The sequence below is a fragment of the Lepidochelys kempii genome, chromosome 4 (assembly GCF_965140285.1).
Source record: "Lepidochelys kempii isolate rLepKem1 chromosome 4, rLepKem1.hap1, whole genome shotgun sequence".
Classification (NCBI taxonomy): Eukaryota; Metazoa; Chordata; order Testudines; family Cheloniidae; genus Lepidochelys; species Lepidochelys kempii.
Genome location: NC_136383.1, coordinates 88946345 through 88962581, shown reverse-complemented (window position 1 = coordinate 88962581; position 16237 = coordinate 88946345). Strand labels below are relative to the sequence as shown.

The window sequence follows — 16237 nt, the reverse complement described above, 5'->3', positions numbered from 1 at the left end:
TTAATGTTTGAAGCCTCTTACTCTAATATTTGGAACAAATAACTTCCTTCAGGAAGTGAGCAAAATCATACAGATGTGTCTGGCCAGAAACATTATCACATGAAGAGGGAAAAAAGACTTATTTGTTTAATTTTTATACAGTGTGATACTATTGATGGGGGAAAAATTAATTGGGAATGACATAGCTTTAATTGCACAATAGTAACTAGTCCATGAATGAGGAAACTGCTGCTGTAACTTCACTATGACTTTTCATGTCTAGACAATACTGTGTTGTGTGACTTCAAATAGGACATTTTGTGTGTTTAATTGAAGAATATTTTTGTATAAGATTTTTGACTCTGAAAGCAAACCTTATACCCATCTTTTAAACTCCCTCTGCATCTGCAGGCCCCACTCTGGTCATCACGGAATATTGCTGCTATGGTGATCTTTTGAATTTTCTGAGAAGGAAACGCGATTCATTTATTTGCCCAAAGCATGACGAATATGCAGAAACAGCAGTTTATGAGAACCTTCTGCATCAAAAAGGGCCTGCATGGTAAGAATAATCTGCTACTACATAAAGGCATAGCCAGAAAGTTCAGAGGGAGGGTAAATCAAAGCTGATCTAGTGAAAAGAAATCACAAGAGGGCTTTTGTGTAGTGTTTTCTAAAGATTGCATCAATTTATTTAAAAAATCAGTTTATTATAAAAAGATGATTTAATTTTTACAAGTAATTTGTTTGTTTTAAAGATGATAGTTCAAATTATTTCATACACTTCTATTTTTACTGATTCAACGGCTTTTCTATGATTGTGTCCAGTGCCACTCCTTGGATCAAAAACTTCCATCTTTATTTTTAATTATCATTACTGCTAATGGTTGGCACCAGTCAGTTTGCAACGTAAATGACAATATGGCTAATGTTGTTGTGTTATAGCACTCTGTGTTACCATGAGTTCCTGCATTTGCAGATGGCTTTTTACAACAAAAATAATGCCTTTCAGTACTGCACTAAATCACACAGATCTTGTGACAAAAGACCCTGTGCCACTATTTTGGAGTTAGGATTTCCCCAAACATTGTTCTTGCACTCTTTTTTCCCCCTAGTGTTCATCTGCCTGCATATTATTAAAGAATTCCATTTAAGATACAACCCAAGTTCTTCTTCTTAGGACATTTTCACATACATCTGTGCAAAGGTTCTCCTAATTCCTTCTTTTCTTTAAAGTACTGAAGATGTCATTTACCAAACCTTCACTTGTATAGCAATAAAGGACCCGCTCTATATTTCAGCCTATACTTTGCAGCATTGAGCCCATTACTCTACTTTAGCAAACTGAACTTAAAAAGAATCCAATAGAGCTCTTAGTAGGAGCTAAAGCACTTTGCTACAGTAGGGAGTTATGTCCCTTTGGTGTTAAAGATGTATCTGCCATATCACCATTGTGCCATAACACCTTCAAGAGAAGATTGGTCATGCTAGATCAGTACATGGATAGACAACACTGAAGAAACCACCTATGTGTTTAAGGAAGTGGTTCTGGAGTTTCCATTTGAATCCCACCATGAGGTTATGACTCCTATTGGAGGTGCCATCTTTCAAATATGATATAAAGCTGAGAATCTCATTATTTGAGTTTCACATAGCACTTTTTTATAAAAGGTTGGATGGGGTCTGTAGAGTCTTTACCAAATTTGAGTATTGCTGTGTGCTGTTGAATTGCAGCTGCATAACACCCCAGAGGTCTCTGCCCTTCAATGGAGGGGTGAAGTGTTTAATTACCTCTCAGGTTTGTTGTGAGACCAAGCATAATGTTTGCAAAGTGAAAAGATATTCTTGGATAAAAGGTGTTGTATATGGGCAGGGTAAAGTGAATTTTTGTGTCCATATAGTTCAAAAAGATACTAAATGGAAAAATATTCATCATTGTAAAGGTATATATTTATAAACTATATGTAATTAGAGTCCATACATTTGAATATGCATAGGGATGGGAAAACTGATTTAAAAAAAATACAAATTCCCTCTAACTTATCCTGATTTCTGCAACCAAACTTGAACCCTTTTGGAAATTCTGATGTTCAGTTAACTTTTCTCTCCAGTTTTATCTTCTGAATTTCAACTGAAACTTGAATTACCGAATATATTGATAGAAGTGGTCCTGAATAGAAGAAGGAAACATTAGAATGTCATCAGAAATATCTAGCCATTTCTTTTCCAGACTCAACCTTAACTATAAGGAATATAAACAAAAAATTTTTGGGTGCTTATCTGAACAAAACTCCAGACTTTGAGATCAGACCATTACTTATCTTATAATGCACATCCTTATAGCCTATTTTGTCAAATCTCATCACTCTCTGTATAGAATTTTTATTTTCTTTTTAAAAATAATTAACACTCACAAACCTTACGTTTTTCCAGTGTTAATCATTTGTAAAATTTTAGATTCAGATTTGTTCTTAATATTTTTATGCTAAATTATCCACACAGTGATGTCATCAATGAATACATGGACATGAAACCAGGAGTCTCTTATGTTGTTCCACCAAAAGCAGATAAAAGAAGATCAGGGAAGACAGGTAAGTACTTATCCAGAAATCTAACTCACATCCTATAGTACAAAGAGGGATTTCTGATTTCTTTTCAATTTTAAAATGATCTTTGATGATGGATGTGTCCAATTAAAACCCTAATTCAATGTGACAAGGACTAAAAAAAGAATAAATTCAGTTAAAAAGGCTTCATGTGTCTCTATGTTGTGAAAACATTTAGATGAGGGATTCAAATGATTATTCTACCATTTTGGTAATGGATGTTATTGTTAGAAGCAAGAGGAAAACCAAGGACATGGTAGGCCTTTTACTCAATGCGGGGGGGAAAACAATAACAAAATGTGGAAATGGCAGACATGCTAAATGACTTTTTTGTTTAAGTTTTCATAAAAAGTTTAATAGCAATTGGACATCTAACATAGTAAATGTCAATGAAAATGAGGTAGGATCAGCGGCTAAAATAGGGAAAGAACAACTGAAAAATTACTTAAACAAGTTAGATGTCTTCAAGTCACAGACGCCTGATGAAATATATCCTAGAATACTCAAGGAGCTGACAGAGGAGATATCTAAGTCATTAGTGATTATTTTTGAAAAGTCATAGAAGACTAGAGAGATTCCAGAGGACTAGAAAAGGGCAAATGTAATGCCAATTTATAAAAAGGGGAATAAGGACAACCTGGGGGGCTACAGACCAGTCAGCATAACTTCAGTACCTGGAAAGATAATGTAGCAAATAATTAAGCAATCAACTTGCAAATGCCGAGAAGCTCATAAGGTAACAGTCAGCATGGATTTGTCAAGAACTAACCATATCAAACCAACCTAATAGCGTTCTTTGAAAGGGTAACAAGTCTTGTGGATGGGGGGAAGCAATAGATGTGGTATATCTTGACTTTAGTAAGGCTTTTGATGCTGTCTCGCATGACCTTCTCATAAACAAACTAGGGAAATGCAACCTAGATGGAGCTACTATAAGAATGGGTGCATAACTGGTTGGAAAACCTTTCCCAGAGAGTAGTTATCAGTGGTTCATAGTCAAGCTGGAAGGGCAAACCAACTGGGGTCCCACAGGGATCAGTTCTGGGTCCAATTCTGTTCAATATCTTCATCAATGATTTAGATAATGGCATAGAGAATACACTTATAAAGTTTGTGGATGATACCAAGCTGGGAGGGTTGCAAGTGCTTTGGAGAATAGGATTAAAATTCAAAATGATCTGGAAAAACTGGAGAAATGGTCTGAAAGTAAATAGGATGAAATTCAATAAGGACAAATGCAAAGCACTCCACTTGGGAAATAACAATCAGTTGCACACATACAAATGGGAAATGACTGCCTAGGAAGAAGTACTGCAGAAAGGGATCTGGCTGTCATAGTGGATCACAAGCTAAATATGAATCAACAGTGTAACACTGTTGCAAAAAAAGCAAACGTCATTCTGGGGTGTATTAGCAGGAGTATTGTAAGTAAGACATGAGAAGTAATTCTTCCATTTTACTCCACACTGATTAGGCCTCAACTGGAGTCCAGTTGTGTCCAGTTCTGGGCACCACATTTCAGGAAAGATGTGGACAAATTGGAGAAAGTCCAGAGAAGAGCAACAAAAATGATTAAAGGTCTAGAAAACACGACCTATGAGGAATGATTGAAAAAATTGGATTTGTTTAGTCAGGAGAAGAGAAGACTGAAGGGGGACGTGATAACAGTTTTCAAGTACATAAAAGATCATCACAAAGAGGAGGAAGAAAAATGGTTCTCTTTAACCTCTGAGGATAGGACAAGGAGCAATGGGCTTAAATTGCAGCAAGCGATTTAGGTTGGACATTAGGTGGGGTGGTGGGTAGCTATCAGGGTAGTTAATCACTGGAATAAATTGCCTAGGGAGGTTGTGGACTCTCCCTCATTGGAGATTTTTAAGAGCAAGATTGACAAACACCTGTCAGGGATGGTCAGATAATACTGAGCCCTGCCTTGAGTGCAGGGGACTAGAATACCAGACCTCTTGAGGTCCCTTCCAGTCATATGATTCTATGTATGGACTGAGTTTCCTTATTTATTCAGCACCACATTCTGATAAATATAAGCCAAATATGTTTCCAGGCCATCATACTTAGTCCATTTATAAAGTGTTTGCATTTGTGTTGCTTAGGATCATATATGGATCAAGATGTTACCATTGCCATATTAGAAGATGATGAATTGGCTCTGGACGTTGAAGATCTACTGAGTTTTTCTTATCAAGTGGCAATGGGCATGAGCTTCCTTGCCTCCAAAAATGTAAGTTGTGAATTTGAGTGACAGGTTTTCTTCACATATTGACATTTTAAAACATGACTATTTCACCTGTTCAGTAATCTTTTTAACAAACACTGCAAATTAACAGGGTTCTGCTGTACTGTGAAGACTTGACTAGTCTATTCCTTTGTGTAATCTAGTCCTGCATTTTACCAGCCTAGAGTTTTGCCCTGAAAAGTGCTAGTCTGCTCAGAATTAATTTTCCCTGGACTTTACTCGCATGAAGAAAAACCTCTAGGCTACCTCTGGGAGTACAATGCTCAAAAGGCAGCAGAATTGTTGCATTTCCATTGCTGAGGGCACTGGGAATTGGAGAGCTCCTTCAGTGCATGGAACAGAGCAATACTATGGCTCTGTGCCCAGAAGTGTGAAGGGAGGGATAGGCCTGAGGAGTTGTAAGGGTGTGTGCACCGTATCCACAAACTCCACTGACTGTGTGTGTATGGAGAAAGCAGGAGCAGCAGGTCCTTTTCTGTTGCTACTTCCTATGTCCTGCTGGTGAAGTTGAGGATTTTGGTCTATAGCAGGGGTGGCCAAACTGCGGCTCTTTTATGATTAAAGTGCGACTCACAGAGCTCCCCCCCCCAATTCTCCATCTACCAGACTGCAGGGGAGCTTGGGGCTTCTGCCCGGCAGCAGGGTGGTGGGGCTAGGGGCTTCTGCCCAGCAGGGGAGGGGGGTGTCTTGGGGCTTCAGCCCTGCAGGGTGCACCTGCTGGGATCAGGGCTTCAGCAGGAGCGGGGCTGAATCCTCAGGAGGCATGTCCCGTGGGGTGAAGTCCTGAGCCCCAGCAGGCATGTCCCCTGGGGCTGACACCCTGAGACTCCCCTACCCTCTGGGCAGAAGCTCCTAGCCCCACCACCCCACCGCAGGGCAGAAGCCCTGCTCCAACTGGCGTGCCCAGCTCTCAAACTTCTGAAGATTGTCGTAGTTCGGCTCAGAGGGTCAATAAGTTTGGCCTTTCCTTTGACTCCTGGAGCACGCAGCCCGTCTAATAAAATCTCCATCTGTTTTTTGGTGCTATCTGATCCCACACAAGCCCTGAAGACTTAATTTTTCAGGGACTTTTATAGTGTGGAAACTAGATAGAATTTGTGAATGAATCTGATCTTCAAAGGAGGAGATCCCTCCAAAAAGACAGTAAACTCCTGAATGTTTTAGATGGCTTACTCTCTGTGATATCTGTAAACAGTTTACAAATTGAAGAGCATTAGAAGACCTCTGAAGAAAGGTCTATTTGCACAAAATGTATGTGTTCAGAATTAAACCCTGGATGATCTGATACTTTTGAACTATAGAACACCTTCTTAAACAAGTGGATCATTACAGGATGGGTATTTTCAAAGTTTTGGTTTAACATATGGGATACTTTTAGTTTCCTACTGAAGAATCTTTGTAATTTTTTTTAAAAAATGTTAAAATCAACATAGAGACCCACAAATTGTTTTCATTTGGACACACTGTGTGCTCTGTGCTTTCTAAAGGTTTCATAGGAAAAATTATGGAATATCAGAAAGGGATTTGTGCCAAATAGAAAGTTAGAGCTATTAATAATGTCCCTGCAGTTGCAATAAGATTTTTACTTTTTGAAAACAATTTGGCAATTAATATGAAAAAAGTAATAAAATCTAGGAACATTATGTTGTACAGTATATTTTGAATCTACTGTAAAAACAAATATATGTAATTTTAAACTTCCTGCCCCACAAACAAGTCTTAATGAAAGCCTTAGTCACTTTTGAAAATGAGAATTAGGTTCCTAAGTAATATAGTTGAATTTTTGAGCCTATATTTTTGCCAATTTCTAGTTTCCATGACCTTCCCCTAGGTCATGAAAATTATTTAAAAAAAAAACTATAATTTTTTTTCCATAGAAACAAATTGCATTTTTCCCCCTCTGACTGTGTTAGAAAATAGCCCAATCGCTTTTTAATGAAACTTTCAGAAAAAAAAAATTTCTGGCTCAGAGTAAGCATACTGAACTTCAGCTGAAAGTGTGAAACTCTGAGAAAGTTATAAGGAACAGAAAATGATCCTTCCTAATGGAAATGCTTAGGCCACCTTAACTATAGACAGCAGTATATGCACTTCCTCCTGTATGTTTCGGTAACATTATCATGCTATAAAGCTTGATAGCCAAGTAAGCTTTTTAAACTCAAACGCTTTGACTTTCAGTTTGCACTATATATTATGTATCGTCAAGTACATGTATATTCAAGAAAACACACACAGTCAGCAATTCTGCATCAGCAGTGAAAAGGATTGAACATACTAACAAATATTTTCCTGTTTGCTTGTTTTATTACTTTAGTGCATTCATCGGGATCTGGCGGCAAGAAACATACTTCTCACTCATGGTCGAATAACAAAAATTTGTGACTTTGGCCTTGCTAGAGATATAAGGAATGACTCAAATTATGTGGTCAAAGGAAATGTAAGTACTTGACTCAGAAGCATTCTAAATTGTCTTAATTGTGAAAGAATCTTTTTCTAAAATTTAGTTATTTTTATGTCCTTTAAACTTAGTGGTGCTGTATTTGTTTGGTTAATTATTAAAGTAAGTATTCATACAACAATATTCTAAAAATCAGGTTTTATGGTGTTTGCTTTGTTATAAATATCATGCAGATAACAGAAATTGTATTCTAAATGTGGGATATTTATTGAGTAGGACAAAGTGGGAAGCAGAAATAGGCTTGATTTTTCACTGGTTCTATATTCTGAGGTTAGCAATGAAACTGACTTTAATTTGTATATGTAACAGACATAACCTGACACTTGCAGTTGTAGATCCAGATAGATATGGACTGTAGTGAGATGTGACATTTTGGACCAAAAAAGAAAAGCCTGAATACTCCAATCCAGACTATTCACAATTACGCTAAGACCCCTTTTCACCAAATCTTAAAGTGAATGCACATTGCATTTATGCCCAGTTTAAGTCCCTTTTTAACTGCCAGAGCTGTTCATGGGTCCTTGGTGAAAATCTGACACATATGGGAATAAACTACAGGAGCATGCTGAAGAAACAAAAAATCAAGCTGTGGCAAGCTGAGAAGGGTAGAGAATTCCACAGTCCCTCTCTCACTGAAAGTGCTTGTTCCTCCCGAATAAACCCAATGGGTGATCGCTTAAATCCTTTGATAATCTCAACTGCTTTGGTGTCCCACAGGAAGAGGCAGTCTTTAAGGTAACCAGAATGTGACCATTTAAGGCTTAAGTGAAAAAGACTGCATTTGTCAGCTGGTTTTGGAGATCTGCCCCAGCCATGTGTGCTGTTCCCAAAGTTCAGTATAGGGTACAACTGAAGTCAGAGGAAGAATTCAGCAAAGCAGCCAGGCTGGGTTGGTAAAATATCTACTGAGTGCTGCTCAGTGACATTTACAAAGAAACTGAAGTGAGAGGCCAGGTTTAATTTTCAACCTCAAGTCAGGATCTGCTTGATCAAGGATTTTTAAGTGCAGGCCAGCAGCTTGTGAGGTAGGCAGTAACTAATTACATTACACTTGTCTAGACTATGCTTTAGGTTGCCCTGAGCTGCTTGACAATAGGATTTTTCTTAGTCTGAGAAGGTTAGAGAAGGATAGGCAGCAGCTGCTGGGGAAGAAGGGAAACTGGGGCTGCTGTGGGAGGGGCTCCTCTAATTGTGTCTGGCCTGATCTTAAACCCAGCTACGGCTATAGGAGCATTGATGCTCCAAACAATGGCGGCAGCCACTTCTGCTGCAAGTAGCTGCACGAGTATTTGGTTGTTCTAACTCAGCCAAACATTATTCCAATATCTAACTATTGCAGCTATATATTTCATTTAGTAAACCATGAGTAACTCAAATTGCTCATCTACTCCAACATCTACATGTTCTTTTCATCACCCATAACTCTAGGCAGTTGATGGAAAGATATTACCCTTTCCTTACCCTTCTCATTTTCCTCTCTTCCTCTTAAGTCCTTTCCCTACTTCCTGCTTCCCTTCCCTACAGGACATCAAGGCTCTCCTAGACAGAGTAGCTATAATATATTTTGGTATACATTGTTTCAAAAGAGTTAGAAGGAAAGGGCTGGGATTCTCCCATTGCAATACAAACATTCTGGCAACAGCGGAAAGGTCAAAGGAATGAGAGGGAAGAAAGGAAATCAATCAAGAGGTTTTGAACACTTTTTTTTAACCATTTCCTTTTCAGCAGTTTGCATTTTTGAGGGTGGGGGAGGGTGTATTAGAAGCTAAAGCAGCTGCCTTGGTTGTCTGCTTGAAAAACTGGAGTGCATCAGAGCAGTGTAAGCATAATAGCTAATTCAAATAAAGAGATATGCATATTCAGAGTCTGATTATTTTAAACAACCATACCATGTTTATACAAATTCTTGCACTCTGATTGGCTATCATCCATTTTAAAGCAGAAACAGGGAGTCACACACTGTTTATAAAAACAACTATATAACTGGTTTCAGAGTAGCAGCCGTGTTAGTCTGTATTCGCAAAAAGAAAAGGAGTACTTGTGGCACTTGAGTACTTGATGCATCTGATGAAGTGAGCTGTAGCTCACGAAAGCTTATGCTCAAATAAATTTGTTAGTCTCTAAGGTGCCACAACTATATAGCTGTTATGCAAATCAGACACTTAAACTAATCAGAGTGCAAGGAATGGTATAAATGTAGAAAGCCTGTACAGTGATGGATCAGTAACTGTATGGTATCTCTGCACTCTGACTTGCAGAGAGAATTCCACTTCAGTAATAATATATAAAAAGATAGGTAACCATTATGTAAATGTACATTTGATATTATTAAATTTTCTAACCTGCTTGTCTAATTTTTATTTTCACCTTCATACCCTACCCCTGTAAAGGCTCGGCTTCCTGTAAAGTGGATGGCACCTGAAAGTATTTTCAACTGTGTTTATACTTTCGAGAGTGACGTCTGGTCTTATGGAATATTGCTTTGGGAACTGTTTTCTTTAGGTAAGATATTTACTGATTGAATGTGTACTTTGTATTTCACCTAGAGTTTATTTCTGATTTTAAAATGGCATTGATTAATTAAATGTTGTATCCACAGGAAGCAGCCCCTACCCTGGAATGCCTGTGGACTCCAAGTTTTATAAAATGATTAAGGAAGGATACAGAATGTTTAGTCCAGAATGTGCACCAGTTGAAATGTAAGAGACAAGCTATCACTTACTAATCAGCCAATAATTTTTGAAACAAAGGAAGTAAAACTTCCAGATATGGGCTAAATGTACCTTATAATGTTGCCTTTTTTTCCCCTTCAAATTTTCTACAGCTGGACTAGCTTTAATTGTATAACACCTGCATACTGTGATCCTTTTATGGCCTAATGGCTCTGTCATTAAAGATATTCTAAGGTAAAGATAATAAAGATAATAGACAGAGCATACTAAGCAGTTTCAGTTGATGTAAACTGGTTAAATTGCACCGACTTGTGCAATTACTGTAGTTGTGTTCTACTTCCTGATTGGAATAAGATGGTCCAAGCATCTTTTTTACTAGCCATTTCCAGTGTAGTGTTTTTTTCAAATTTGTCAATATCAGACCCATTATCTTTAAATAGGTAGCCATCCTGCTGTAGCAACTCCTTACGCAGAACTTCCATTACTGTCAAATGGAGTTCTCCCCACAGAATCTCAGCAGCATTCGGTCCTTAGTATCCATAGCCAATTGGGCCAGTGCTACTATTTCTACTCTTATAAAATTTGTTTAAACAGTTTTACTTAGCTGTGTTTTGAAATTTTGGAATAAGTTGCTATTGTTACACTGGATAACTTCAATCTGTTTTAGCCCATACAGATAATAATGGAGTTTTAATACAGAAATTATTTCTTGCTGAAATTTCCAGTCAATAATATTTAATTTAACATCTTTGCAGGTATGAGATAATGAAGAGTTGCTGGGATGCTGATCCTGTACAGAGACCAACATTTAAGCAAATTGTACAGCTAATTGAGCAGCAGCTTTCAGATAATGCAAACCATGTAAGTATGAACTTCCAAATGGATCTTCAATCTTTAATATTACATTTCTCAAAAACCTGTGTGGTGTAAATCAGACTCTAAAAAGAGAGCAAAAAATTTAGTGGCCTTGTTATTGGTGTACTTTTGCACTGTAAATTTTTCCTGTTAGGATAATTTTCAGACTTACCCCTAGCTCTTCGCTGCGCCATTCCTTCACAAATGGTATGCTCATACTAACTTTTGAAAACTGTGTATCTGCATAAAATGAAATAAACACAAGTTAGAGTATGTTTTTGATGTTTTGCATGTTTTTGAAAATGTACATGCTGTACATGTTGTTATAAAATATGGTCATAGCTTTTGATTTCTTCATATCTTAAAACACAGACTAATATATATGTATGGAATCTCATAATTGTGGATGTATCAGTCAGGAATGTACCTTTTCTTTTGTTTGAACAGCTAAGTAAGACACTTTCTGGATTTGGCCTTTCTTTACTTTTTGATCTGTCTGCTCTGTTATTTTATCAGTGAGACGTAGGCTCCTAATTGCTTACATCACTTTTGAAAATGAGATTTAGGCTTCTAAATCAGTTAGGTGTTGCATATGAATGAAGCAACACCTACAGACCTTTAAAAATCTGGGCCCTGGTGCCTGTCACGTGGAATGTAAGTGTTGACAAGCTAGCATCTTGCTGTACTCAGTTCTCTTACTAAGAACTTTGTGGATGGATAAATGGACAACAGGTCTTAAAGAAGGAATTATGCCATTTCATAGACACAGATCCTGCCCTGTGACGAATGATTTACAGATCTGCACCTAAGGATCATGTGACCATATATGGGGTTCGAACTTGCTTCTAGGTTAAAAATAATGGTTCCTTGGAAATTCTAGGTGCCTGGCTTTGACACAAACACAAGTGGCTCCCCAATATGTTGAGAAATGAGGAAACCAAAAACTGCTGGGGTTCAATTGCTTCCTTTAACATATTTTTGACAAACTACAAGGGTTACTGAAACAAAAGCAAAAATGTGAGGAAAAGTATGAAATTATTGGAGGGATTTTCAAAGATTCAGATGAAAGATTTCAAAGATTTCTGTTTAAAATTATCTTACAAAATCTCCTGTCTTTTTTTAATAACTGAGTTTGAGGTTCTGATCCATTTTAGAGAACAATTAAATCCAGGCACTCTTAAATTCTATTTCAGGATGTACTTTAATTTCCCAAGGAAACAAATTACCTGGATAGATGTTACCAGGGCACATTGTAAAACAGGGCAACTAACAGCAATGGTGAATTCTGCTTATATGAAGGAGGCATTCAGTGAAATATTGATAATAGTGTCTGTCTTCTCCAGGCTTACTCAAACTTTTCACCCCATCAAGGAAATGCTGCAGATCACTCAGTGAGGATTAATTCTGTGGGGAGCAGCACTTCATCTACTCAGCCCCTTGTGGTACGCGAAGATGCTTGAAAGAGGAGAGGGACATCTGGAAAATAGGCAACCCAGATGGATTAGGCACTCTTATTCTGTAGGGGACAAGAGAGGGTAGACATTAATGATTTGTCTTACTTTACTCACTACCAGGGTAGTCTGAACGTTGCTATAATACTGTCCTTTACCATGCACCGTTACATGTAAACTTAGTCCATCCACCACATCCATTGTTGCAGTTTTGACTGAAGCTGTATATACTTTGCTATATTGTATGTTTTTGCAGTAGGGAGTCATATAAACAAAAATCTAAATCTTAAACCTGGGTCTGGAGCTAGTTGAATACAAACCAAACCAACTATTAAAAGTCCATCTCTAGATCTGTGCCTGGAAAGCTAATAGTCATTTTCTGATTGCTTGGTTGTTGGGGATTGTTTGCTACATTTCTGAAATAAATACATACATACATACATACACACATACAAATAGCTGCTTGCAAGTGGCAAGTCTAAAACCCTACAAATGTCACAAGCAGGTGTTCTGAATTGGATGCCACGAGAAGAGGGTAACATGTGGACATGGAGAGGGGTGGGAGTGAATAGAATAACACCTCCCGCCTTTCCTCCCCAGCACCTCAGCCTGTGCAGCCACTAGACCATTGAAGGGACTCTGCAATTAGGGAAGGCTTTCCAGACATCGGGGGAAGGAGAGCATTGTGGAGCTTCTCTCCCCTTCCCTCATGTCTGAGGTTAAGATTTTGTCATGGGTATTTTTGGTAAAAGTCAGGAACAGGTCATGTGCAATAAACAAAAATTCACAGAAGCCTATGACCTGTCCCTCAAAATACTCAAAATAACTGACAAAATGGGGCTGATGTGGGGGATGAGAGCCCGAGCCCTGCTGCAGGATGGGAAAGGGGGGTCCAGCACCCACTGCTTCGGCTGACAGCTCTGGGGCCCCCTGGCGCCCACAGTGGCTCGGAGCTCCAGGGTCCCTCTGCCTCTCACAGTGGCTCTGAGCTCCAGGGCCAGCGGCTTGGAGCTCTGGGTACTTCTGACACCAGCAGCTGCTGAGAGTTGCAGGGGCACCCTCCCCACCCATGGCAACTGGGAGCTGTGGTTTGGAGTTCCAGGGTCCCAGCTGGCTGACAGCTCCAGCCCCGCTCACCCCAGGGCTGAAGGGAGATGTCATAGAGGTCGCTGGAAGACACAGTATCCATGACTTCTGTGACCGCTGTGACATAATCTTAGCCTTACTCATGTCCCAGCCCGTATTTCACATAGTTTTCATTCCAAGCAAAGAGTGTGGTGTTGCAGGGTGGAAAGGGAGTAGTACATGCTTGGCTAATATTTGTATCTTAAAAATGGACAAAAAATGTGAAAGTGAAAAATCTCTTTCCGTAGTTGTAGTAGTTTGATCTGGGTACAGAGGAGACGTTTATAGTAAAATCCACATACCTTAAGGACAGGCAGTTAATTTTTCACCTTATTTTAAACAAATAATTCTTCTTCAAATTCTTCGTCAAAGAATTCTTCTTTCCAGAGGCCCCTTGTGTTCATACAAGTGTAAATTTCCCACAGATGGGCCCACATACCCGTAACCTGGGAAGGGCTTTGTTCTCAGTCCCTTCGTCTTTCCAGATGAATATTGTGTGATGGTAAAATTAATAAGAGGGAGAGATTATTAATTGGGAAACATTTGGATCTTAATGTAGCAGAACACAAAATAGAGCTTCAGCCTTATTTTACAGGTATGTAGATTTGGGGTGAGAATATGTTTTTTAAAAATACTAGCCCTGAGCCCAAGACTCTGGTTAAGTGTCCGAAACAACCATTTTTTCCAGCACAAATACTGCTAGTTCTTCTCTTCCTATATTCCTGTCAAGTATAAATCAGCAAAAACATTGAAAGAAGCATGTAGGAGACAGTACTACTTAAGTACCTATTTATTTACAATGTGCCTGCACTTAAGCACTCTGTTATTTATACTCAACATACTAGTCAGTCTCATTGTTCTGAGTTTACATTTACTTTTTATGTGTAACTAACAACCTAAAACAAGATAGCTGTAAATGCACACACTGGTATTATAATTTTAGTACCTCATGTTTTCATACTTTATTTTATACAACCATGTATTTCATATATAGTTCTAGAAATTTGTCAACCAATCTTAAAATAGCCATTTGCACTGGACCTATCTATGCTGTTGCACCTTTCTAAAGTTAACCAGTTGTTTGGGGGCACACTTATGCATATCATACTTCTTGTTGAGCATTCTTGTTTCAATGCTATGAAAATTCTTTTGTAGTGTGCTGGCTTTCAGAGCTATTGTAGACAGTCTAGCTGGTATAATTGTAGATGTCTTGGTACTTTGCGGGCACTTAGCTGAAAGAATTTTTGGTCTCAAATATTCTTTAAATTTATATTTTTATAATTTGGGTTTTTTTGAAACTTATTTTGTAGTGGCTTGATGTTTTAAATGGTTTTACGCATTGTTTTTTGTAAATATGGAAATGTAGCAATAATGTCATTTTGACTAGTCTCAGTCCTTGAGTCACAAAAATATTTTTATATGTATATATAGATATGCAAAAACCATATGTATAAATAATGTAAGTGTTCGAAAGTTTATGAAACACTTTTGGATATGGTGTCCAGTTGTAGAATTGCAGTTCTAAAGAGTTCAAATAAAAATGTAAATACATATTCCTATGCTACTGATGTGTAATATCTTAAAATGTAATATTTCCTTTAGTTATAAATCTTAATAAACTCTTGGGTGGATGCAAAACCACAGTATCTGGATCCACAGAGGCGAAGTTTGGAATTCTGAAATATTTTTGAAAATGTGTGCTATGACACTAACAATCTATTGATGCTTCTCTGGAGACCTCTTTACGTATAAACAGATTAGATCAGCATGTGAAAAACTTTAAGAATCTGTGCACGCAGGGTTGTTTTGGTATCCAAGAGTGAAAGTATTTTGATGCTAGAGAATTGGTCCACAATACATATTTTATTGGTCTGAGTAATTTAAAGTTGAGATAAAATGTTGCAAGAAGTTTAGAAATATACTGCTGTGAGCAGTACCATTAAGCACATGCTTAGGCCTCAGTTCAGCAAGTTATTTATGAGCTGAATCATCCCTTCAACCAGGTGTTGGGGGACATTTGGTATAGAAATAAGTTTTAATTTACTTCCATTTCCTAGTTCAGTGAAATTATTAGGATTCATCATTTTGTTACATTAATAATACCACTGATCAGTGAAGTAACAAAATTATGCATAGTGCGCTGTCTGTTATAATGAGCCAGGAAGTGGAAAAAATATGTTTTGTGGGGTCTGGGATGAAAAACAAGTTGCAACTTGTAACTGTGATGCAGGTTCACCGTGGGTTAGTGCAGGCTGTCATGGTTAAGAATACAATTTTGTGACTGAAATCACAGATTCCGTGACTTTAACGGATCTCCGTGACTGCTTCGGCTTCAGCCCTGGGCTGGAACAGTGGCTAGGGCTGGGGCTGGGTCAGTCCCCAGAGTTGGGTCAGACCCCCAACAGCTGGGGCTGGGTCAATCCTGGGGGCTGGGTCAGTCCCTGGAACTGTAGCAGCCCCAGTGGCTGAAGCAGCAGCCAGAGCTTGGTCAGTCCCCAGGGCTTGGTCAAGCTCCAACGGTTGGAGCAGTGTCTGGAGCCAGATCATCCCTGGTGAAGAGCAGTGGTTGGACCTGGAGCAGCACCGGTGGCTGGAGCAGTGGCCGGAGCTGGGTCAGTCCCCAGGACTGGGTCAGTTCCCAATGGCCAGAGGAGCAGGCAGAGCAGTAGTTGGGGCTGGATCAGCCACCAGGGCTGCGTCAGCAGCCAGGACTAGAGCAGAACCTTGTCAACTGGAGCAGTGGTCGGAGCTGGAGCAGCCCCCACAGCTGGAGCAGTGGCTGGGGATGAGTCAGTCCTTGAAGTCGAAGCAGCCCCCACTGCTGGAGCAGCAGCTGG

The 16237-nt window shown here is 38.8% G+C and overlaps 1 protein-coding gene across 2 annotated transcripts in view; it reads left to right on the top strand.

The window, feature by feature from the left end:
• KIT (KIT proto-oncogene, receptor tyrosine kinase) overlaps positions 1–15058 on the top strand; it is an 80021-nt gene extending 64963 nt beyond the window's left edge. For both annotated transcript variants that reach the window (XM_073342016.2, XM_073342015.2), the window contains 8 exons: positions 391–541; positions 2482–2570; positions 4697–4824; positions 7154–7276; positions 9688–9799; positions 9897–9996; positions 10725–10830; positions 12168–15058. In XM_073342016.2, the coding sequence (XP_073198117.1) occupies positions 391–541; positions 2482–2570; positions 4697–4824; positions 7154–7276; positions 9688–9799; positions 9897–9996; positions 10725–10830; positions 12168–12284 (926 nt within the window). In that variant the 3' untranslated portion in view covers positions 12285–15058. The remainder of the gene's footprint in view (positions 1–390; positions 542–2481; positions 2571–4696; positions 4825–7153; positions 7277–9687; positions 9800–9896; positions 9997–10724; positions 10831–12167) is intronic.
• The last annotated feature ends 1179 nt before the right edge of the window (positions 15059–16237 follow it).